Below are 26,442 nucleotides of genomic sequence, written 5' to 3' on the forward strand. Positions count from 1 at the left end.
CATCTTGTTCTCTTGGTTGAGAAATGTTGAGATTACAATTCATTTTTTGGTTTCCAGAAGCATATTACAACCTTTTATGCTGCCTTATGGAGTGGGAATATCCAAAAAGGCAACATGAAACTTTGTAAATCACTTATATTCAATCATATGACTTTTGCAGGCTCACAAACTTAACCATAAGAACCCAAATATAAGGCATTGTCCAGTAATCAAGAACATGTCCCCCTCACACGCCATGGCCTGCAATAAACAAACCACTACTTCAACAAATGAGGCAGATGTGATGTTACATGAATGCATGCAACTGCCCAAAATTAACTCCAAAAGCAAATTTAGAGATTTGCTTGGAAGTATTTTATTTTTGTTAGACAGTAATACTTAAAAAAGCTTTTACTGAGTAGTGGAGTTGGACTGTTAAAGAGGTTTTATTTGCTTTTATGTTCATGATCTTGAGTCTGGTATGATGCAGAACAGTGGGTATTTAAGGTAAGCAAAAGTTGACTCCGCCCTGTACACTATAACTGTGATAACAGGCCTCCCTACAATGCAATTAGCCTCTGGGCTACCCAATCATACCATCAAAATGGTAACTATCTAGCAAACAATTCTGCCTTTGCTATTTAAATAAATCTTTCCTGGATGCCAGAATTAGCAGAACTTGGGATGCTTACTTAAACTGGTGAGGGATAATGAGAAGGAAACAAAGTGGATTAATTGCGAAAAGTGCTGCAAGATGCTGAAGGGGCTTCGGGCAGTTCAGAGAAAAAGTCTTGTACCTCATTTGTTAAAGAACTGTATGTATGAATATCATATTTTATGGCGTACTTTAGTTCCACTTCAGGCCTGGGACACACTTGCTATGAAAGTACGCATCCACGTTATCTACCATTTACCATTTGGACTCTGAAATAGTAAAAAGGTCAATCTAAAAGACACATCTTTTGTCCAGAGCATCAACCCCCAAATCGATTCCAATTTGTTGCCAACTGTTAAGGCACGAGTGTTTGTTACTGTGCAACAGGGAGGAAAAATCATACAGATGTCGGTAGCTGTGGACAAGGTCCTAGAGATGGTCTTCATAACTATCCACCATTGTGTTTACCTCCGACCTGTCGTGTTCATTGTCTTGTTCACATGAACACCTCTAGCGTACAAGTCAATATTGCAACTCGCACACTCGACACATTACCTCGCGTCAACGTGAGGAGCCTACATGCCAAATGAATGCTAGGACGTGGCAGCCATGATATGTACATGGACACATCACTAACAGCAAGTGTATCCCAGTTTTACCTGAAGCTGTTATTAAATATGATCCACATTACATCTTCTCTTGTCTTTGAATCTTGTACTTCTGAAACTGAGTTTTCAGAAGTACAAGAAAAAAAAGAAAAAAAGTTTCTAACTTCAATGGCTCTGTTTCCCACCATTCAAACTTAACAACTGGTAAGAATATTATTCACTTGGTACAATGTAAACCCATGCCCTTATAATCAGATCTTATTAACTGGATGACAGAAAAATGACCATATTTAGATTGTCAGCTGTAAATGGAGCTGTTAATTGGTAGTATATGCATTTCACTTGTCTGTCCTAATTTTGGAAGCATTACTCTTTTCCTAAGCATAGAACAGCCAAAATTCAGACAAATAAATTATAGTAACCCATTGTTTTTGTTTTTTTTTTGTTTTTTTTTTCATTTGAAACAGAAATTGTTATGGGCTGGATTGTAAAAATACAACCACTTGAATCTGACAACATCTACAGGCTCAAGTGCAGCAAAGTGCTAACTGGAGCAATGTTTCAAACTGGAGCGCAATCCTGGTCCAATGCCATGGCTTATAAAAAGTTTGCCACATCGTCAAAGCTCTGGATCAAAATAAGCTGCGACTCTAGGCCACGAACATTCAAGTCCTCTTCAGTTGCAAAGGACTAAAACTTTCTCCAAAGACAGCTCACAGCCATCTTCTTGTTCAAGATCCCCAGATGTAAGATCATCAGTGACAAGGTGCTCCATATTTTTTATTTGTAATAAATGCCCTGGCAACACTATTCCACAACAAGCTATTCTGACCTCTTTATCTGTAGCTGTCATTTTCCCTTGTCTGCTTTCTCTCCTATTCTTTTTTTGCCTTCAACCCCTCCCTTACCCATTCATGTCTCTTCCCTTGGTCTTCCCTCTCTAGTCTGTTTTCCCCAGTCTCCTACTTACTGTGCCCTCTGACCACTGTGCCATTTACAGTAAACACACATGACTGAAGAGACACTGATATAATTGCACAGGGACCTGCTGTAAAGCATGTCCCTTTTTTTAAACATGACATCTTAGTATTTCACAATGAAAAGTCATGTAATAAGTCATGTAATCTGAGCAGTGGTTCTGCTGCATTTGTGTGTTTTAGAATTAGCTTCAATAAGGTTAAGCTAATTTTGTTTTTTGTTTTGTTGTTTTGTTTTTTTACAAATGCAGTATTGATTATGTCATGCATTCTTATCCTGCAGTTTCCATTTCATCAAAGCATCATTGCAAGGTTAATACAGATACAGTCAAAATCATTAACATTTGTACCAAGGCTTAACTGTGAGTCCAAGTCAGAGCCATGTATTAAACCTGGGACCTTGTTGTTCTGTTATGCAACAGTGAAAACTACATAAACCATTGTGTGACTGCTCACTACAAACTGATCAGAAGATCGCATGCCAATATAGTGATGTGTTTTTGGATTTAACCCAGTTTTTAATCTTTAAAAATGATTTGGAGTGAATACAGACATCTTATACACATTACAAATACATCAGATTGCAACCACTATCTAAACTGATATTATGAAGTATTTTTCCACTGTGCAGAAGCTAATCCTGGATGTTTCATGAATTTTTGATAGTAGGTTCAATTGATGGATGCATGCAAATATTTTACATACCAGTTGTCCAAATAATGTTCAACAGGACAGTAATAGATACCTATAGCCTATGTTCCTTCATATCATTTAAAGTATCCTTCAGCAACCAATGCCAGAGTCTTGCCCGATGACACTGCCCTTCCTACATCTACACTGCCATAAAATATGACACTACAAAAGCAGGAATTTTGGGACATTTTGACCAAAGCTGGCCTTTAAAATGCATGCAAACATATGCCCATTAAAGCAGTACAAAATCAAAGCTCTTAAAATTGGAAAAACACACCCAGATTACATGGTTTGAGGTTCAATAACTGCTGCATGTACTTCTGTAACTAGACTCAGTGTATATTTATGTAGATAATTACCAAATAAAGCTGCTGTCATTTTTTACATGGCTTCATTCAAAAAGCAAAACATGTCAGAAACTGTGACTGAAGAGCAGCCCATTAAGACTATACTATAAAAAGTATGGACTTAGTGTGAGTGTACTAGATGTATACCCTCTGCTGAGTCCTCTAGGGTGTCAAGGGCTAAATCCAAAACAAACTGGAAAAAAATTAAAGCAAGGCCTAACATGGAGCCCTTTAAGCAGATGGTAGACCTTTCTATCTCTGCACAATCAGACCAATATTGACTCTGATCCCCCGTCTGATCCCTGCCTTTATAAAAGTCTTTTGAGCAAAAGAAGCTGATTTACTTCCACACAGCAGCTCAGATTACAACACACACAGCAAGAGTTACTGAAGAATAAATGAACAATCACACTGATTTGTTCATATAGGAAACAGCTAATATTAAACAACTATTTCAAGCAAGGTCTACATATCATTGCAGCACCTGGACAGGTTCAGTAGCAACAACCAGACACCCTCATGCAAGCCAGTCAGGACAAAACAACCATTTATACATCCACTAAAAATATTTTTAAAAAAACATAAACCTCACTCAACAACAGTGTGTGTGCACAACATGGTTTTGCTCAAAAAAATAATGAGGGTATTGTTGCAATACACTGCTTTCATTTAAATGAAGGCAAATATGAAATCAGATTTTCCATCTAGCTTTTTCTCTATGCACTTATCTGTCACAACATGTGCATGTTCACACACACAGTCTATTATTAATATCCATTTGAAAATACACTAAATTATCCACTACAGCGCTTACTCTCATCATTTACTCTCATCATTTTATCACTTTATATTGTGATTAAATATTTATGAATACAAATTATTTAGTGATCCGTACTGGCTCCGTGTTTCTTCCATCTTCACCCACCTCTCTGTTCAATCGTTCATCGTTCATGCAACAGTAAATGTGGGTGCTCATTAGCTGGAAAGCATCAAGTCCCCAGATTTTTTTTTTGTTGTTTCTCCCAAACACATAGATGAGCATATAAATTCATTTAATGAACAGACATAATAAATGTTTAACCAGTGCTAGCACAAATCCAATGCTCAGATGCAAATGCACACTCACACACACATACACACAGCTCCTGCAGCTCAGATACAAAAGGGAAAACAGGATTGCTGTACCTTTGTTTCTACCTACAGGTTTTGGAGAAGAAAGAATCCATGGAGATAGGGAAGGAAGAGTGTCACCATCAGGTACAGCACCAGAGAAAGACAGCAAAAAGTTGGGGTAAGCTACTGTTACATTAAGTTTTTTTATACAGCTAAATGGCCCTTGCATGCAATATGCTGACAGTCATGCAAATGGTGAGGGAAGTGGGTGAAGCACGCACAGACAGAACAAAACAAGCAAAGTTCTCTTATTTGATGAATTGTATAAGAATGCTAAAAAAAAACACCTAAAAGAAGCACAGAATGATTTATTTACCCTAAATCTTTAAAAAAGTGTAATGAATCATATTGACCTCCTAAGGGCTATAGCATGACTGCAGTCTTTGTGGCTAGTTTTTAGTTTAATCAAAATGAACAAGAGTCCTTTGATGACTCAAGATAGACACAAAAATCTGCAGCACACCTCATAAAATAGTTCAGCAGACAAGTCAGTGGTCTTGAAATTTACATTTTAATTCCAACAGGCTAGACTTTGTTGTATCTTTAAAAGTGGTCTTGAGCAACAGTTCTCCAGCTTTCTAAATGTTGTTTTATTTGAACATCAGCTGTTGTTTACCTCATTTTCAGTCCAGTCCATGTACCTGACCAGAGGAATTTGATGGGTTTTTTGTTTGTTTTATTTCTTCTGTGTTTGCTTTTTGTTGAACCACTTATCACTGACCTATGACTCACTTAAGCATGAAAAGAAAATAAACTCAACTTGGGTTGGTGTGAACACATAACAGCTTGCCAAAGAACTCATTTTGTTTTCTATTTATTTTGTTGAATCCATTACAAATTCCAAAAACACAGTTTTTCAAATATCAAATTGGACTTTTGCACCACCAACAATATTGTGAAGGGTGTCTTAAATATTTTAGGGATGTCTACAGCAGATAAACATTATCTGAAACTGATGACGTTCAGAAATTTAAAAAAAAATCCAACACAGAACCTGAGAAATACATCTGCAACTTCAGATGATCGAGCTATTGTTTGCTGATACTTAATTTTAAATTATCTAAATTGAAGGGTGGCTGTCAAGCCATTCTTAAAAAAGGGAAACAGGCAGTGGGTGAAAGGGCAGGGTGAGTGAGTGAGTGAGTGAGTGAGTGAGTGAGTGAGTGAGTGAGTGAGTGAGTGAGTGAGTGAGTGAGTGAGTGAGTGAGTGAGTGAGTGAGTGAGTGAGTGAGTTCAACTGTACTTGAAACTGAAAACATCTAATCCCTGTTGCAATGTTTTGAAATGATCTAAAGAGTGCAAACACTTCCGATCACTGTAGGGAATTGTTCCTTACAGCAGATTGATATGAATCATAGTTTTTAATCCCAAACACAGCTAAACATGAACCCGCCTTCTGGAGCATTATTTAATTCTGAGGGTGGATGGGGATTTCTAACTTATAGAAACAGATGTTTTCACTCAATGAGGGAGGAAAGGCTTATGTATGCCAAGCTGAACAAAAGCTGGACTGAACATCAGAATCAGTGGCAGCAGGTCTGATGGAGTAATGAATCCTCCCCAGACTCTGGACCTCAACATTATTGAAGGAATGTGGGATCATCTTGACAGAGAACAGAAAAAAAAAATCCAACAACCAAAGAAGAGCTTTGAAACGTCCCACAAGTCTGGAGAACTATTCCTGAAGACTACATAGAGAAATTACAACAAAACTTGTTGAAGATGGTTCAGACTGCATTAAAGAATGAGGTCAATCATATCAGAGATTCACTTTAACACTCATTATGATAGTGCAAACTTGTTTTATTGTCTGTTTTCAAAAACTCAGCAGAATCCGAGATCACAATCAAAGTATTATATCAGAAAATCTGAGCTACACTGATTTGGGAATTTGTGATGTATATAAAAATAAATGACATTTCAGTTAAACTAAAGAAGATCATGTTATGAATGTGATGGCCAACTGCCAGAGAAACGAGAAAACACAGATGTAATTACTAATCCTTAATCATGTCCATGCTCAGTTCAGCTTAGTTTCAGCAGACGTTTGTGAATATGGTAGACTGTGGTTAAGGAGTGGGAAATTATGGATCTGCTTTTAGATAAAAGCCAACAATAAATGACACATTGCAATGCACATAAACTCAACTGACCCACATAAATCTCTGATTCACCTATCCATCCACCATCTTTAAATCAATAACATTATATATACTGATGCTGGTACCGGATGTAAAGTGTAGATTATGTTTAATGTGGATTTGAAATGCAAAAGGAATTTAGGGAGAATTGTCATCGTTTAGCTATGTTTTCTACTTAACCTTGACATGATTTGTTCTTTTTTCTTTACTTTATTCCTCTATATGCGTATCCTTCCGTCTCAAAGATGTCGCCCCAATTTTCTGTGATTTATTTTCCCATGCTATTTTTCTCCCCCCGCCCCCATCCTCTCCGATAGTGGACTGTCACTACATGTTTGCTGCAGAACTTACACTAATATAGAATTATGTAATGCAAAGAAACCTGAGTGAAGCTAGGCTGGGGAAACATTGAAGAAAAGGAGAAAGAGAGATGTAAGATGTGGGACATGCCGTGCTGCCATGCATGCACCCCTCCCCACTGACACACACACACACAGACACAGACACGCAATTGTCCGCCCACTTCTCTGCAGCAGCAGTGGGAGCAATACACAAAATGCACATGGACAGGTAGTGAAGGCACGCAGTGTAAATGCATGCCCCGAAATCTAACCGAGAGGTGAGGAAACCAAAATAATAGAGATCCAGACAGAAAAAAAAGAAAAAGAGAGTACCTTGTTCTGCCTTCAGGTGTGCGAGGCCTTGAAGAGAAAAGTCAAACAGATGGGAACAGAGAGAAAAATGAGAATAACAACACACCAATACTGCAGTTGTATTGTCAATATCCATGCTTTGCATGATGGCAAACCATGACAATCACACCCAAATCAAAGCTTCCCAGAAATGCATCAGAAAGCTTTCTATTAATACACAGAAATGACTAAAAGTGAGAACAAATCTGCATATAAAGAAGCTGTGAAAATTGTGCAAAGCATATATGGCAATTATAAATGTTATAATTGGATCTTTTTTTTTCCTATTTTTTCTTGCTTTCCTTTGAAGAGGAATACATAAATAATTAATATAAAATGACATAAACTGGTTTAATAATTTAAATGGCATTGTGACTAATTCCTCTAAGACTTACCTGGTTTTCTCTGGACTGCTGTGGAGGTGTCATAAGAAAAAAATTAAGAGAGAGAGAAAGCAGAGAGAAGTATTGAATTAGCAACACACTACAGCTGTGCTTGCATGTGGATCAAACATGCAAAACATACCACACTTCTAATCACAGAGCTGTCATGTAAGGAGCAAAGAGATGCACCTTGACATGCCTGATTAAAATAACTACCTCTGTGTCAACCCCTGTGGAAAGAAACACCAAAAATTTCATCTGTCCCGTCCTCTCAGGGAGCCAGATTGACATAACTCGTTAGGCAAACAACTCTTACACATTTTGAATATTGTCACTGTAACAATAATATTCCACACCTTGAATCACACAGATGTCCTCACACACTTTTAAAAAGGTACATAAATCCACACCCTTGAGGATTTAAGGTGTCATGAGGTTTGTGGATTTCAAGGTGCTTGCTCTCAGACCCATGTTTTTCCTCCTCCACCACTGACCCAACCAAATTTTTTTTATGGCAGAGCCAAACAAAGCACACCTGTTGTGGTTTCTCAGGGGAATGCTCACTGTTAGATTCCTGGTGCAGTTTAGAGAATAACAAGACAAGTAAAAAGCTACGCATTAAGCTTAATTTCTAGCAGCGAATATCTTCACCCGGGTCTGACCCATGGATGACACAGGTCTTACATGCCAGTGCATTCATCATCAGTCATTTGTGTCATATATTCTAATTCTTCAGTCTCGACCTAAAATATTCAAAGACTTGTAATCAGTGAATCTACGGAGCATCAAGAACTGAGGAGAGAAAATTAAACAAATCTTAATTACAGCAGCGCAGACTTTATTAAAGATTTGGAGTATGGGTTCAAAAAAAGAGTAAAAAGATAGTAATTTGACTTTGTGCAGTGTTTTGATCTCTGCCCAGGCTTCAGAGAGGACTGGTCCATATCCCACATTTGGGTATATAAGAAAATCCTTGAAAAGGGATCATTGTGATTCTTGTTTTAACGTTAATGAATTGGACTAAATGAACAGAAGGCAGAACTATCATCGGAGTGGAGATGCTTGCAGACGAAGTCTCCTGAGGCAGCTGGTGAAGACGAGGTTGGATTTTCTTCTGCCTCCTTTAGGGAGTCTAAAATGGATGCTACTTCTCCTCCCACATAAGAAGGATGACATTGGCAGAGAAAAGCGAAGGACGAAACATGGAAGTGGGGGGAAGGGAAACAGTGGCCAGCTGATGGACAGCTTTGCAGCTCCAGCTTTTGAGATCTGGAGGCTTGGAATGGGTGAATTTATGTGCCTGAATCAGCAGGTACACACTTCTTCTGACAGTGCAAATACACTGCATGTATGTTAAATTGCTTAGCTTCCCATGTAGATAAAACCCTTTCTCTTGATGCCACAGCACTCAGTACAAGCCAATGTGCCACGGAGGACATGTGGTCTGAGCGTAATCCCCAGTTCTATTTTAACAGCAGCTTCACCACTCAAATCCAAACATAATTTTCAGCTTGGGCACTAGGCACAAATGCCCTCTGCTCTGGGATCAGGCAAGTCCCTGCACCATTTTTTTCCTCTTTTTTTTCTCCCTGACCTACTTTTATAGTAAGATTATTGTAACTGTCATTTTTTCCATGTCTGTTTATTAATCCCCAAAACTAAGCCTAAAGTCACCATTTCAGCACTTGCTTAACAGTTTGCTTGTCCTAGCCTTCAATTAATGGCTTTCTATCAAGTTACTGTGTATTTTTACGCTTGACCTTATGCAAATATCATTGTAATTGGAAAACTCAAAGGTATTCAAGAGACCTTTAAAATATGTCCAACACTAAGTTAATTGATGTAAATGAGGTTGAATGTCCAGATCATTACCATAAATGATGCTAATATCTGCAAAGCTAACAACAGGGGTAGACGTTTCTGTTAAAGATGACGAAGCACTGAAAAAGCGGTAGATTTTATTGGAATACCATCAACTACATGGGAGGAGTGCCTGTTTTTGATTTACTCTGTGCTTGTGGCCAAGCTGAACAGTGTGGGAAGAGCAGCAGGGGTGAGGAGACAGGAGCTTTCCACTGAAATAATGGTGCATCAGCAACAAAGCATGCCCAACTATTCCCCCCAAAAACAGGCGAACAATGTGGGGATGTGGAGCTTTTAAAAGTTTAAGTTGCAGAAAAGGGTTTTCCAGTTTCTCATTTCTCATCTCATATGTTAATTTAGCTCACTTGCTTTTTTTTTTTTTTTCTCTCTTCTAGGCCAGTGGGTTACCATTAGGAGCACGGCTGGCAAAATGCTTTCAAGGCCCACACCGCTCAGTCAGTCAGCCATCTGCCCATTTTATCAAGCAGCTCAGGGGCCTTGTCCGCATTAATGTGTGTAAATGTGTGTACTTCTGTAAATGCAACTGTGTTTGAGTTCATGCTGGTGAGGCTTGCACTACACTGCACCATAATGTAACATATAAATATTCACAAGTTTGACAGATTGCTTTTGTTGCTCATTAATGCACTGAGTAATCACAGTACATCCACAAAGACAGGTGCGCTAAGCAGTTGTTCAAACCTAACTGAAACCAAATGTTAAAATGTCATCACCCTGAATATCCCATGGCCAAGTGTTGCTTGGACAACAGGTATTTTGACACTTGTAGACATAAAATGGTCAAAAAGATGCCTTATTTGCTGACAGTCATAATAGAAGGTAGTGTTTGTTCAGGCATTTTCCAGACAAATTAGCCATGGCTGTTCTCATTATGTCCTAAATTATGGTACCCAGTCTCTGTGGCATAATCAACAATCAGCCGCATCAGTTAATATGGAAGAGGAAAAGAGCAGAGGCCAGATCAGCTGGGGAGCTAATATGGCTACTCCCAGCTTCCCTTGTTCAGTTCCTTGAAAACACAGGAGAATAAAGAATACATGCCTGGAAAAATATGTCTGACAAAGACAGACGGACTAATATGGAAGCCAACAGGGGAGGGGCGGTTTGAGTCGGACAGCTGACCTCCTGGGACAAATTAGGGCACAACAGGCCAGTGGTGAGTTTACTCGTCACACTTATTCTGCCCTCAGGCTGTGATATGACAACCTCTTTCCCTGTCTAAGCTATCTGGCTGAGTCGCAAGTGTCCTCTTGAAACCTTTAGTTGTTTTAACACAAAGATGTCATATCCCCCTATCAGCTCTCAAACAAATGGACCACCTACTCCTTTTCTATTGACTTTAACTCTTCAACACAAGCATGAGCAAATGGGATGAGGCGAAAAGGGGTCAAGTCCACTCAGTTCGCTTGGCTGCTCTGCAACCAGCACATCGCGTGCTGTACTGAATGATGCACAGGCCAGTGCTGGAGATTTAAGCTGCAAACAGCTTCATTTGAGCAGCATTAGAGCACCGAGCACAGCAAAAAAAAAAAAAGGCATATTTTGATTGCATTATAATGAATCACATACAGTTAACAGTTGCACCATTCAGTGAACATTCCCTGGATTTCTTGGAAAAACAGAAACCATGTCAGCCTGATTTAGACGAGTGGGAAGTGGGTTAGCGGTGGAGGAAATTTGGCATGGGTCTGTTCACACAGTTTTCTTCTACAATCCATACATGTGCAGGAAAGAGTTTGTAAGGCAAGGTTATAATTAAACTGTGTATGGAATCCTGGTCTAAATATCATGAAAGATGTGAGATGTAGGGAATCTGATGCCAAAAAGGAGGAGATGAAGTAGGTTGTTCTTGGAATTAGTAAATATTGCTCTCAAGTAGTGTTTTCAAAGAGGAAACAACAGTATTTCTTGAAAAGGAAAAGACCAGTGGTAACTTTTGAAAATGACTCCTCCATTACATATTTTTTTTAAAGAATATATGCAATCATTAGCTAAAAGAAAGCTTTTCATATCTAAAGCTTTAATGTGAGGGGACAGAATAGGGAAGAATTTAGTCAAAAAGCTGAATCTCATTACACTCCCCAAAGCGATGGCCTTGGCACAGACGTATAAGAAAAATAAATTAAGTTGTTTCTCATCCAAACTTTGTGTGTACCTTCAGGTCCCTGCAGCACCTTGAAAAATCTGAATACATTTAATGGAAAAAAAGGAGAACTCAGTCTTGTAATTTTAGTCACATCAGCTAATACTGTATCCACAACTGCCTCATCAAATGTAATACTGTGAAGGAAGAGGAAATGCTGAGCACATCACCTCCAATTTAACTCCCACATGAAATATGAAGAGTTTCTAAGCTGTATGAGCAACAGCCCACAAAGAAATATTCTCATTCCACGTCCTGAGAGAGCTCCATTAAATCTTTCAAACACATGGGAGTATAGCTGTTTCTGCTTTATATAAATTACCCTGTTGCATAAATGCTAGACTGCAATCAATGCACATTTTATAAGATTTTCTATATATTAAGTGTGGTGTGGCATAAATTACATTAGTTGAAGTCGAAATAGCAACACAGTTATGGAAATTCTGTCTGATGTCAAAAGTCTGGATTGAGATTTTTAAATTCTAAAACATGTGCCAAGAAAAGATTTTCACAATGCATTTAAACAGGAAGAGACAACATGATGTTTTTTACAATATACAGTACCTGATCAAGGTGGCAACCCTCGTGTTAGGTCAGTGCTATATTTGAAAGGAAACCCTCTGAATTTTTTACAAAGACTTTAATCAATATTCAGTGCTTGACACAGAAAGCTCTGGAGCCAGCCCTCTTACCTTCAGTGCAGTATCGACCTACATATCCAGTTTTGGAGCAGTCACAGTAGGTTTCTCCATCTGCCACAGAACAGATCCCACCGTTCTCACAGGGGCTCTCTGTGCAAAGGCCCATCATCTCCAAGCGTACTTTCTGACTATCGATTAATGTGGGCAGCTTACTCCCATAACTGAGGTCGGTGATAATTCCTTTGAATGGTGGAAGCTCATGGACAGAAGGCAGGGTGATGGCAGATGCACGGATATCCCCTGGTAGCCCTCCCAGAAACAGGTCACTAACAATTTTCATGAACTGCCGCTGGGGCCGGACTTCCCCCGTCTTGGTCTGGCCATCCACCGCTAAGCCAGTCCGCAAATTTTGCCTGTTGATGGCAGCGAAGTGCCAGCGGCTGTCGTTGACCATTTTATCAGAGGTGATGGTGGTCTCTGCACAGTCGATGCTGACGTGAAGTTGCAGCTTACCCTCGGATACAGTGAGGAGCAGAAAGTCGCAGTATCCGCCATCGTCGAAGTAGAGCAGCAGACCTTCCGGTTCTGAGGTCTTCAACTGAAATGTCAGGTCACTTCTGGAGCTGGCATCCCAACGCAGGTAGCGAGCCCACTGGCCCTCCGAACCAGTAAACTCCAAGCCTACGCTCAGGCCCAGCATGGTACTTAGCAGCATAAAGAAATGCCCAGGCAGGTTGTTAGGATTCATTGTGGAGAACAAAAGGGCACACTAGAGGAGGAAATAGGAATTGATCCTCAAAGTGATAATAACATTTGATTACAGTTTTGCTCCACAGTTTATTTACTAAGTAATATATTCCACATGGAATATTTTACTGTGAAAGCAGACAATACGATTTCTTTTTGTTGTTTCATACACAGATCTAATGTTGATAATGGGTGGAATATAATATTGTCAGCCAAGTACACAGAGAGATATAAGGGAAGATATGCAGTTTCCACACCAAGTGGATGGGGGAAGATGCTATGATCAAGGTGATCCTTGGGAGTGTTTTGTCAGTGGTTCAGAGCTGGATCTTGTGATTTTTCTTTGAGGCGACTTCCTGGATTGAAACACATAACAGTTGTGGATGGTCCAGTTTCACGCCCCATGGTTTGACAATTGGCTTCAGACACACGTTGGACAGACCTGCAGGAAAAGAATAACAGTGAGGCAACAAATTCTTTAAGTAGAAATCCTTGTTTTTCTATGTCAACTGACAAAACGAGTGAACCAAATGCATTTAAATAATGGAATACAAAGCTTGCATTACAAAATATATACATGATAGCATGTATCTAATCTAATGATGAATTCTTCTGCAACAGTTTCTATCAAAGTCAGAGGTTTGATTCAACTCTAAAGCTGGCTGAATAGTAAAGTTGCATCTGTCGGTGGTTTTGAAGTTGGTTTAAAATTATATTCAGTAGAGGCAAAGTAGAGGATGCAAAGATTAGGCAAATCATTCTAATGACTTAAGATAAAACTGAAAGGATACTTGGAGACCTATTAATTGAAGACCTGAGTCTCAATGCACCCATTAAACTCTACTAAATAACCACTAATAACACTCATTATGGTTTCAGCAAGTATTTTATGCAGGGTGTCATTTCTACCAGTTACTCACATCTAAATAATCATTCAGAGTTTTAAAACCTTAGGGAATGTAACTCCCAGGCTAACAGTGGAACAACCGAGATATTTTGCAAAAGAAAACTAAATAAAGCTGATGACTATTATTTATTACATGATGACTGAAAATCCATTGAGGTGAGCCAGAATGTGTGATCAGATTGAAATATTAGGCTTCTACCTGTAAGGTCATGCTGGCATCCAGATTAAAATGACTAATATACATGACCACTTTCTCTTTCTCATTGATGTTTTTCACAGATTACAGTTGTAAAAACAGTTATTTAGAAAGATCCTCACATTTGAGTCCTACTACTCTTACTATCTTTTAAATTTCTTCCAATAAAAAATTCAAATGATCTCATCTGGATGCTACACTTGTCCTCGTATGGTTCTGTTTGAATTTGTTCAGTGGGGCTACAAATGATTTACATGGCGAAACCTTATATGTGTGTGTACTCTTCCAGTCCTTTGCCCTTGCAATTGTTTTGGCAGTGGGCTGCCCACCTAGACAAATGCATTGTCCAATCATGACAGTAGCACAGAACCATGCAACACAATAGGCCCTTTAACCACCTGCCCTGAATAGTTAATCTTGCTGCAGCAGGCAAGCTATTGAATTCTAGAAACTGATACCTATGCTAATGCACCGAGTGCGCTCGCATGTGTGTTCCTGTTGCAGGAGTGTGCACGTCTCTGGCAACATCGGGCTGCCAGGCTGAATGATTGTCTCTGTCTTAAAAGTGACTCTGTGAGACAGCAGAGAGGTTAAAAGGTTCTGTGTGGTGAAATAACCCTGAACACTGCTGTGTCAGTCCAACTACAAAACATGGATTGTATATAGATGGTGTGTTAGGTGCTGTGTCCCCTTGAATAAACAACGCTCCATATACCCATGTAACCCAAGATGCCAGTTCAGTAAAATAATTGGCCCAGCCTTTATTCAATTAACATGACTTATTGTGTATTTCTGGCCAACTGTGGTATCGGATGTCCCTGAGGGCTATGGATTTATAGTGAACGCTAACAATGCTAATGTTCTCTCTCTGTTAACTAAGGCACTGAAGGAGATTTCTCAGCTGCTTTAGGCCTGGTTACCACAATGTTACACTTATAGACTTTTATTACACTCATTTAAAAAAAGTACATATATGTTTAATTTATATGAAGTTAAGAGCAATTCATACCCTTGATTTTTATTTGCTGAAAGACTGATTTAATGTCAAAAACTGTGCACCTGTTGGCCATCCTGTAGGCTAAGACAAATGAGCTTAATGTGGTGACAAGTCAACTTTACAAGGAATATTTTACTGACATGTTCCCTTACAGGCCTGTTATGAAAAAGGCCCTTCAGCTAACCTTACGCTAGATAACAATGCCATCTTTATTCTGGAGAGGAAAAAATCAACAAACTGATTAGGCTAATAGGAGGTGGTAGAGTTTTCCTAGATTTCCATGAAACTTTTTTGTTCTTATATAAAAAAAGGAAAGAAAATAGGCCACATTGTGTACCACATTTTCTAAGCATGGCTCTTTGACCCATCGCAGTAACATTAGCTAGTTTGTTCTGTCATACACTGCTAGAATACCAACAAATTTTCCGGGATATACACATTGAATTATTAAATAGTTCAGGATATGAGATGACCTGCACGGGTACTGTCGCAGACGGGATAATAAATGATGCATTGAGGCGTCCAGCTCCCTGCAGCAGATTTATTGACATGTTTTCTAAAGAAACCAAGACCACCCCCTCAGTCACACTCAGGAGACCCCTCTATCCCCTGCTATGCTCCCTGTCTATCACAAGCTCCAGCCTGGAGGAACGATTTAATCTGACATCAGTCACAGCAGACAAGAGTGTGCTACATTAGGGAGTATGTCCAGACCAGTTAGTCTAATGGTGGGGCAAAGTAGGGACCACAAAGGTTCACAAAAATCCCATTTGAGAGAAGGGAATAAGATCTTTCAATGCTTAACTGCAGAAACTCAACAACCATGTGTAAGGTCTTTCCCATTATGAAGTAGATGGACATAATCAAACAGTTTCTGTCTTTTTCATAACATTTCATATGCTATATGCAAAGATCCAGATGTTGTTAAAATAGTCTCATTAACATGAATAACGATGTTTAATGAGGATAAAAGCCCCTTAATGTGCTTCAGTAAGTTTAATGAGCAAATATCCCTGCATAATAACAGCCTAAAGGTTAGCATGAGGTCATTGTTAACAATGCAGTGAGATCAGAGACTTGAGATCTAGCAGAAATACTATTTTTATGATGGTTTCTCTGCTGAAAGCCCCAGCTGATATTTCAATCCAGTGCGCGCTTTTACTAAATTATTCTAATAGCCCCTTATGTAATGGGACATAAGATTAATTCTATCAATTAATGGAAAACTATTTAAAAATGTCAACTAAAAAAACAATTAGAAATCCAACCCGCAGTCCTGCACCGATTAATTAAAACCTCGCAACACCTTTCCAGCAGCTTTCCCTCTGCTACTCGCACGGTGGCAGTCTGGCCGTTGCTCCAGGATTTACAAGCCATTTGCTTATAAAATTGGAAGCAAAATTTTGTAACAGGAGTCGGGATAATCTTTGCTACATACCATTTGTAAACCGTAAGTAGTTCTGGCAGGTTTCTGCTTCAGTGTTCGCTGTATAATGCGTCCGTCTGACAGCCGCGATTCAGTCAACTGAAACTTTCCGTATCAACGCTTTTCACTTATTCACCATAAATGAATTTGTGAGAAAAAAAATCAGATCTCATAAGTCAAGGTAATCTCCGATGGCGGTTTTTTTTTTTTTTTTTTTTTTTTTTTCCTCCATGAAGTCACGAATACTTTGAGAGCTCTCACGCGCAGTTTAACCTTCAAACTCATTCAAAGCCATCAAATCACACTTAAATCTCCCATAGCCCCCCAACCAACACACATTCCCCATCAAATTTACAGAGAATGAAAATTACTGCAGAACAATATTAGCGTCGCGTAAAGAATACATTTTCATGAACAAATGGAAACAACTGAAAACCAGTTTGACTCTGTTCCTACCTTTTCATGCAGGGGAGATGACTCCGGAAGGTTAACGTCCGATTGCAAATGTAGCAAATAATAATAATCCAGAACAAAATCCCATTCGAAAACTGCAGAATTTTCAATTAAAGTATGCCCGGGACGGTGAGATGCTGGGAAAATAGTGATGAGGCGCTTATTACAAGTGAGGCGCAGTGGAGGAAAAGACGGCGGTTCTCCTTCCTCCGGCTCAGTGAACGCGCATCTTTCAGCCGAGCTCACTCAGCGCAACTGCCGATGGGCCCCTGGATTTCTCCCACACTGACGATCTGACCCGCCTTCTACAGAGTATTCAGCACGGTGGGGGGTGGGGGCGAGGGAGATCATTCCATTTGCAGGCAACAGAGGAAATAAGCCCTCAGGGTAAATTACAAACAATGAAACAAACAATTATTTCTTATTTTTAGACCTTTATACAATGAAGTCTATTAATGTTTGTGAGTTGGAATCATTAACTGTGTTGTGATAACATTGAGATGTTTTTTTTTTTTTTTTTTTTTTTTTTTTTTTTTTTTTTAATTTCACACATGATAAATTTGACTGCTTTGTGGTCTGGTGGGATATGTTTTGGCTTAGGAGTGAACCACTTAAGTCCACTTCTAATTTAGAGCAAGATTCTTGCAAATCCAGTCTATGAGGCCCACTGCCCTGCAGGTTTTAAATTTGTTAATGACCCAATACTTTTAGCCAGGTGGATAAATATCAGAAACCTGCAGGGCAGTGGCCCTTGAGGACCAGATTAGCAGAGCTGTGTTCTGTAGGTAGGGTGTTCTTGTGGCAGAACTGCCCCCACTTAGCTAGGGAATTTTAAAAGGTGTTTCAAACATGCGTATGTGATAGAACAGAGTGGAAATGTGACAATTTCAGGGACTTTTGCACTGTTACGCCATTAGAACTTCAGAACTCTGGACAGCACCCCTGTGTAGGGGCCACACAAAGCTCTTCAGTGCTAGCTGTGCTCTGAACAGGGGGACTTTGCAAGTTTCCACAGCATGATTTTGAGGTGCTTTCAAAAGTCCTGAAAGTCTGTCAGATCGTCATTAATTTTTTAAAATTATATATATATATATATATATATATATATACATATATATATATATATATATATATATATATATATATATATATACATATATATATATATATTGCTAATGACTCCTATTGCTAGAAGTAATACTAATGACAGCCACACATTAGGTAAACCATAGTCTCATAATTTGCTTTAGATGTGTACTTGTTTACATTCTCTTGGTGTTGGAAAATGGAGGAGGAGAATTGACTCCCATGAGATCACATGCACCCAGGTGTAGCCAATCAAACTAATGACCCAGAACCTATACTGTATGCTTGTGAAGAAAACTCTGTTATCCCTGGCCTAATAGTTAATGTTATGCAATACTAAATATCTTTTTGCCCTTAGAGTACACCAGTTACGCTCATGTTTTATCATTTTAACAATGCAACACTCCTTAAAATAGCCCCCTGCTGCAACAGACAATTGCTTTTCTTGTCACATGATGGTAATCTTAAAACTGAGATTACAAAGGGTAGCATGAGAAAAAGACAAAACAAGAATGTTGTTAGAAAAGCATAATGAGATTAAACTAACACGAACATAAAAATAATTCAAGAAAAAATAAGTTTAATGTAGTATTATTCAGATGCAGAGCACCTTAGAAAACTGAAAGGAATAATAACATCCGTATCAAAGTAAAAATCTCCATATCTTAGGCAGTGTCTCAAAGGGGTATATAAGGATTAGTTAAAGTCTAGACTAAAAATCAGTCAGCAAGGGCCTGGGAGGGTTTTGACCTAATCTTTGACTTATGGAAAGCAAAAAAGTCAGCATTTCTTGCTATCACACAAGTTCAAACCTAGGTTTTTGCAACCAGTGCAGGGAAGCTAAATCTAGAGATATGTTGAGTCTCTTCCTTTAGCACCAGCTCAAATCCAAGCTGCTGCATTGAGGAGTAGCTCTGGCCTCGAGAGTGACTTTTGACTGAGGGAGGACTAGAGGGAGATGAGCAGAAAAGCTTCTCTTGTTCTGTAAAGAACGAAAAAAAACTTGGACCAAAAAAGCAAGATTCCCAGATTTCTGGAGGTGGTGCAGAAATAAGGTTGTTTACAACTGTATGGCAGGGTTGTAAAATGATCTGAGGCGTTCAAATCTCACAGAAAATAAGTTCTTTAATATTCTGCAAGAATTTTCTCATCAGGACTATATAGACACAAATTAAAACAGGCTACTCTGCCTTCTCCTTTATGTAAATGTTATTTTAAGGCAGATCATGTTACTGCATAACTCATAATTATACAGTGTTATGCATTAGCAGTTGGCTATGTTTATTTAAGTATTGTCTTTATATTGCATCTTGTTATTCAGTACTTTGAAGCTAAAATATGCTAACTAAAGAATTGGGCCTGAACTATGTCTGTGATGCAGTGATATCTGTTGGTGACTGTGAAGAGCTGGTTGCAGTAACAAAGGGATTTGTCTGGGACAGTGGAAAACCCTCTGTTAGAGAAAGTGAATTACAGCTGAATGGTGAACAGTGTTAAATGAGGCACTGAGGTCTAACAAGACTCAAATGAAACAATCTCCTGCATCTGCTGTAAAATTGAGGCCATTTGTTACTTTGAATAGAGCTACACAGCCGAAACAACATCTGGGCCGCTCTGGTTGCCCTGTTGTCGCTGCAGCCCTGACCTGGATAAAGTGAAAAAAGACTGAAACAATGACTGGAGTAGAGAGATGAGTGTGTCTTGGTCACTACAGTTTTTGCTGTAACATTGATTGCTTTCTTTACAGTTTAATGTCATCCAGAAACCAAGCTAAATTTGTTAAATATATAAAAATTAAACTTAAAGACCATTTTGACCCACTTGTAAAAAAGCAACCGGTCCTTTATCAGGTACAAACAAAACAACAACCTATCAAGTATTACACAGGGTAATTACAGTATTTATTATAAAAAAGGAGGAATTCAGAAGCATTGTGTGGAAAACAAGTCCACTTTTAACACCTCAGTGAAAATTAAAATGGTAAGTAGCAGCCAGATGCTGCTAATCAAGAGCCCTTGATTAAGTGATCACCATCAGTGAGAGCACCTCTATGAAAGCAGAATATTTTACACTTTTACACTACAGGTCTGCATTATTCAGGTGTGTGTTAAGAAAAACATCAGCAAAAATTTTAAACAAGAAACTGTTTCTGCCTACAAATCTGGGAAAGATTACAAGACAATTACAAAACATTTTGAAGTCCATCACGCTACAGAACGAAAGATTATTCATAAGCAGGACACATTCATACCATTACCAAATTTCTCTGATGATGGAAACTGGCCTTTCTGTTCATCTCCTGTGTCCTTTACGTGTGAAATTTGGTATCGTTCTGGGTCTCTTGAGGATTCGTCCTCCAAAATAGCAAATGGTGAAAACCACAGGGAGCAGTGTTGAGCAGTACAGCTGACGTGTGACCAGAAAAAAGAAACAAAGAAGAAGAAGCTGCAATGTAATTATTTGCTGCACAGACCACCATTGTCTTCTGCGATGCCTCCTTTTATGTATCTTTCTTAGAATTAACATTATCACAATCTCCTCCACTGTCACCATGTTTGCTGTTGTCTGAAACTGACATTAGAATCCAGCAACAAATGTATTATAACACAGAGCATTACGTTTGATAAAAAAAATGCTATACCAACTGCCAAGCATGGCAGTGGAGTGGTGATGATTTGGGCTTGATTTTCAGGTGTACAACTTGGATATCATGCAGTCATTAAGTTGACCATGAACTCTTCTGTATATTAAAGCATTTAAGAGTCAAAAGTTAATGCACAACCAAACACTCAAGCACATTAACGAGGTGAACTCTGGTCCACCTAAAAACAATTACTGCAGTGCATGACACAGTGTGTATGATACTGTGGTGGAAACTGAAGTTACCTGCATAATCAAAAAATGAAAAAAAAAATCCTTATCTATCATATTTCTTTTCTTCTCCCCCAGTAATTTTTTATGCAGCGCCACCTCAGGTGAGGGGGGAAATACATTATTCAAAGGGTTCAGCTTGTTTGACAGCAAACTGGTTGAATGTTGCATCCCCCAATTGAACCTAGTCTAGTGGACTATTAGGTGTGGAAATGACTTAAGAAAAGTGCAAACATCACTGATACAAAGCAACATTGTAAAGAAAAATGAGCCATAAGATTGGTAACATCATACAGAAAACAATGACTTTAGATTACTGAAATGAGGGTTTTTCAAGGTATCAAATCATTGGGCGTACCCACTCAGAGTTTCAGTGATATCCTGAGGTGTCTGTTCAGAGCTTAAATGATACTAAAAGACAATCAGCTAGCAACAGCTTGTAACCCTGCTGCCATCTGGCATGCAATGCAGAAGTATCACCGTACTACCAGGCTTTGAAACAGTTTCTTTCCTCAGGCTGTGAGACAAGCAAAAGCATCCTACGTACTAGATCCAAAAAAAAAAAAAAAAAAACAATTTATTCAGCATGATATTATTCTTCTATCTATTTCTGAATAGAATAAATTGACTAAACCTAGTCACAAAACCTTGAGATGGGCAATGACAATGATACTGAAGCCACTGATTCAATTATCATTTAATTTTTTGTTAAATATCTGAATAAATATGTGTTAAATCCACCCATGATAATAGGACACACGCATTTATTTTTAATCATTTCACATGAGTGATTCATTTGTGACTATTTTAGACCACCAGAGCATCACCTGGTTCATTCAGGGGTTTCATATGAAAGATCATCAAGTGGCACGTTAACTAGGTCTTCTGGGCTAATTAAAACAGAGCTGTGATGAGAAGATTAATAGCTCTCTCTAATTAAAAACAGCACACTGAAACATACAGCAATGAAAAACAGGAATAAATGTTTCTATGGAGGGAGAAAAAAAGTGAAAGGTGAAGCATTTGCACGCAAAAACATTTATGACACTGTGAATTAAGTTTGCTGAAGCTTCCCGTCTACAGCAAAAATACTTCTTTTCCCATATATTCCACACTAGGTTCTTATCCTCAATTCTTCAGCACTAAGAAGGATAATAAATTAATTATAACCCTTTGATAATGTCTTCAAACTGAATTGAGTACAAGCCTTCAGTTTACTTTAATAAAAGCCCAGCTACTTGTTGTGTGATCAACAGCTGTTCTAATATTTACACTGAATTACACACACCATGATGCAAAAATGCATGAGTCATGGATGAAGACCTTTTTTACTACATGGAATTTTGCTTTGTCATCCCACAGAGGAAAGAGACAGAACTGTCTTTTCTTGAAAAAAGTCATTCCGCTTCCATAATTTCACGCCAGCCCAGCAGATTTTCCAATAAACTACCATTTCTCCGAGCTCATACCTAAATACAGAATGACTTATGTCTAAAGAAAAGACAGTCTTTTATATTGCAGTGCTTTTGTTGTCCACCTCTCTGGCTAGATAAGTGACCTAATGCCCTACTGTCTGCACCAGCGGTGGGAAGTTTGGTATGGAATTTTAATACTCCACTGACTTCTCCCTGCATGGTACTAACTGCACACCAAAGTGTTAAGCTGGCACTTACCATGGATCCAAGAATGAACAACGGACCTATTAGCCTTCAGTTTGAACAGGGCTTAAACTTAAAGATGGATGAAAGTGTCTAGATGTATGCACTTTATGTGCGCAGTACAGCCTATGAAAAATAATTCCTTTTTCCACTAATTTTTAACCACTTCTCCCAAAGAAATGTAATAAGATGTGGACTATTCTAAAGATTTGTCCAGCTTAAAATGGAGAAAGGTTGTTTCACATGATAGTACAAAAGAGGCTGCTCACATGAAACATGGCTATAAATTGATTTAGAGTTTATCAGAAACAACTTTGGAAAAGCCATTTATCGTGCATGCATCATGCATTATGAAGATGAGACAGATTGTTCATTATAAATCGTGGAAAAATGTCATTTCCAAGTTAAATATGAAGTGACAGCCAGTCACAGCCACTTTGATAAGAAATGTGTAATTAGCTTAGCTGAAGGTAACAAAGTCTGGTACATGTTCTTTTTTTAAATTCTTTTCTCAGATCAAGTTAAACAAATCAATATACTCTTGTCTGTAAATAGATAACCTGAGCTAACCTGGCTGGCAAAAACTCGATCAATAATAACGAATTCCAGTGTCACCTGTTTAATGTGTGTGGAAGTGTGTTTCATCCCTGAAACCGTAAGTGTGAGTAATACATTTCAACAAGCCGGCTGCCGGTGGGCACCACCTGCCATGGGGATATCAATAATCCATGAGAGTCCTAATAATGCATCATTGTTTACCACCTCCACACTGAAGGTCACATGTGTTTTCTCTCCCATTCCCTCAGAAGAAAAACACGCATACACACAATGATGCTGACTGATCCTAATTGTGCTTATTTTACCTGAAATCTCTGCACTCTGAATGGCTGCCTGTCTGACTGCCTGGTCACCAAGCAGGCTGTTAGAGGGTCAAAGTGATTACACTATCAAGGACATCTATTAGAATGCAATTTGGCCAGGTTGGGTCCTCAAAAGGGCCCGGCTAACCTCCTTAATGGACATTCATTTATCTCTTGTTGTTTGGGAACTGTTGCGTACGAGATCTGCAGCTTTGGTGCTAAGCAGGATGAATGTGATATTTAGATCAATAGCTCCGGCTTATGGGGAAAAATGTGGAAGTATACAGACGATAAGAGGGTGATATTTCACTGTAAATGTCAGAGTAATGTAACCATCAGTGCCCATGGTGGGGGACAGTGAATACACATCAGACAGTACACATAAACTCTAATATACACTCAGACTGTCTACAGTATATGCAGCAACCTTTAGAGCAAAGCACATGAAGGAAGCTCATCTATCAACCTCTCACAGTGTGGAAAATCTATTTGAATAATGAGGAGAAGCACCTGTCAGACTTGGTTATCAGTACTCACGGACTGTAGTCCCAACACCTACATGTATCTAAAGGGAAAGACACGGAGAGAAAAAGAGCGAGAGCACAATCACCACACCGCAGGGTGCCGGTATTTTTTTTTAACCACGTACCTTGGAGCTTGAATAGACAATCGCCAGCAGAGAGGTGTTGGTGCCATAATGCTGCATCAATCACAGGCCCATCCATGAGAAATAACAGCGCTGCTTTCAGATACATTGATTCACACACACATATACGTTCACACCATTTGTGTAATACAAATAATTGTCCACTCGCCCAAAACATAGCAGTGTCATAATCCATATGAGGTCTTAACATATCTCTTGGTTGTTGTTTTCTGACAGGGAGGACTTATGCGACACAAATGGGAATCACGAAGAAACAACAAAACTATGAAAACAAGTGCATTGTTTTTAGAACCGTTTAAAACTATTTTTAACATAGACCTACCAGTTACCTTAAAAGTAAGTAGAAACGTCTAAGTTGAGAACAATGTGCAGGATGAGGATAGGGAAGGGGTGTCCAGCTCTGGTCATTGAGGGCCACAACCCTGCAGGTTTTCGATGTTTTCTTACTCCAACCCACCTGACTCAAATTAATGAGTCATTGTGCAAAAGTTCATGGGTTGTTGGATCCATTTAATTTGAGTCAGGTGTGTTGGAACAAGGAACCTGCAGGACACTGCCCCTCGAGGGCGACTTTGGACACCCCTGGCATGGGGGATCATTGGTTTACAAAGGTCTGTGGATTAGCACTTTATATCGTTCCCTTTTGCTCCCCTCATGAGCTTTTTATGGGGCATTTAAGCATTTGTAACATGTGGAAAGTAGAGGTCATCATGTAGGAATACATATGGGATGATGATGTTGTGACAAATCAAAATTTAACCTGCAGCATTATATAAAACAGGATGAGTGAAATTTAGAAAATGAACAATTTTTGAGCCTTAATTGCTAAACTAATGCATTTTGCACTGTGAGCAAATGTAGCTCTTTTGGAATTTGTCATGTGAGGTTGAAAGATCAGACACACTGCTCACTTTCTTAAACCGGAAATTGATGCAAAGTAAAAATGTTTTATTGTTTTTTTTTTTTTTTTCCATTACTACAAACCTTTTCTGCTATGGGCTACTAGTAAGACACAATAAGTAGCTTAGCTTCTGAAAATATTCAATAGTAAACATGATTGGTATATAACGGGAAGACTACTGTTGATTTGGTGGAGGCTGATACATTGATACGTCTTCATATGTGCAAAGCAGATCTTGCTGCACATTATGATAGTAACTGGCTCAAATAGCATCAGTATGTTAGCATTAGTGCCTCTGGTCATGCACTATCCAGGTCAGCTGCTTGTGTTTTTGGCCTTGCTAGCTGCTACACAAAAAAAAAATAAAAAAAAATGGTGCTTTGATCTTTAACTGAAATACTAGTTTTTGTTCTTGTTTTATCTTCCCTTCCTGCTGAAACTGCTTCCAAAATGAAAATGTAAATTACTTGCTGATGAAAAGGAAGGATTCACTCATTTTGGTCACTTGAACTTTAGAGCATTAGTTTAAAATTTAAGGTTTCCCTTACACAAACATGCACTGATTACTCATACTAAAGGTCAGCTGTTCATTAGGCCACCTCAAGGTCTATCTAACTTAAAACCCCTCAATATCAAAGTGAAATATTGCTTTAATTGTAACAACTGATCTAGGCAGGAAAAGGTCTTGGCAAGACAACCGTGCCACCTGGACACCAGGACACCTGGCGGGGCCAACTGTGTGATACCTAAATGTTTCAGACTTTGGCCAGATGGTTGCATGAAGAGAGATCACACATGCAAACAAATGCTTACCCACAGACACATACAGTTTGACATACAATAGCCTCACACAAATAATTCATGTGAGCCAGATGCACTGTAGATCTGTAATCTTAAACATTAATAGAAACAGACTGATGCTGCTCATGTTTCCTGCTTATGGCACTGACAAATGAAAAGCTTTTATAGATGATGTCAGCCTTTGTTTTGTTATTACATTTAAGTTCACTTAACAGTGAAGAAACAAAGGCTTTTGTAATAACTTTGTATCATTGTGATATTGTGAACATAGTGCACCAAACCTCCAAAATTACTTTCCCACTTCATTACCTGTTCAATTACTTTGTAACACATAAAGCTAATCAGCCAAGCACATAGGAGCAACTCAGTGTATTCAGGTATGTATGTATGCATATAGATGACTTGCTGAAGTTCAAAGTGAACACATTATTAACATAATAGCATAATAGGACAGAGGCAGACGAAAATTAAATACAGTCACAACAAAAAAGTACATTAATTTAAAGAAGGAGAAAAAAAAGCTGCCAGACCTTTAGAGCAAAACAAAAAAAAAATG

The 26,442-nt window shown here is 38.7% G+C and overlaps 1 protein-coding gene across 1 annotated transcript in view; it reads right to left on the reverse strand.

Annotated features, from left to right (window-relative positions):
• Window positions 1-17,272, reverse strand: part of LOC121634219 (neurexin-3b-like) — a 102,314-nt gene extending 85,042 nt beyond the window's left edge. Inside the window, exons 1-5 of the mRNA XM_041976731.1 lie at window positions 17,046-17,272; window positions 12,368-13,505; window positions 7,661-7,678; window positions 7,248-7,274; window positions 4,445-4,456 (exon numbers count right to left, since the gene is read on the reverse strand). Of these exons, the coding sequence (XP_041832665.1) occupies window positions 4,445-4,456; window positions 7,248-7,274; window positions 7,661-7,678; window positions 12,368-13,064 (754 nt within the window). The 5' untranslated portion in view covers window positions 13,065-13,505; window positions 17,046-17,272. The remainder of the gene's footprint in view (window positions 1-4,444; window positions 4,457-7,247; window positions 7,275-7,660; window positions 7,679-12,367; window positions 13,506-17,045) is intronic.
• Between the last annotated feature and the right edge of the window lie 9,170 nt (window positions 17,273-26,442).

The sequence above is a fragment of the Melanotaenia boesemani genome, chromosome 22, assembly GCF_017639745.1.
Source record: "Melanotaenia boesemani isolate fMelBoe1 chromosome 22, fMelBoe1.pri, whole genome shotgun sequence".
In the NCBI taxonomy this organism is placed as follows: Eukaryota; Metazoa; Chordata; class Actinopteri; order Atheriniformes; family Melanotaeniidae; genus Melanotaenia; species Melanotaenia boesemani.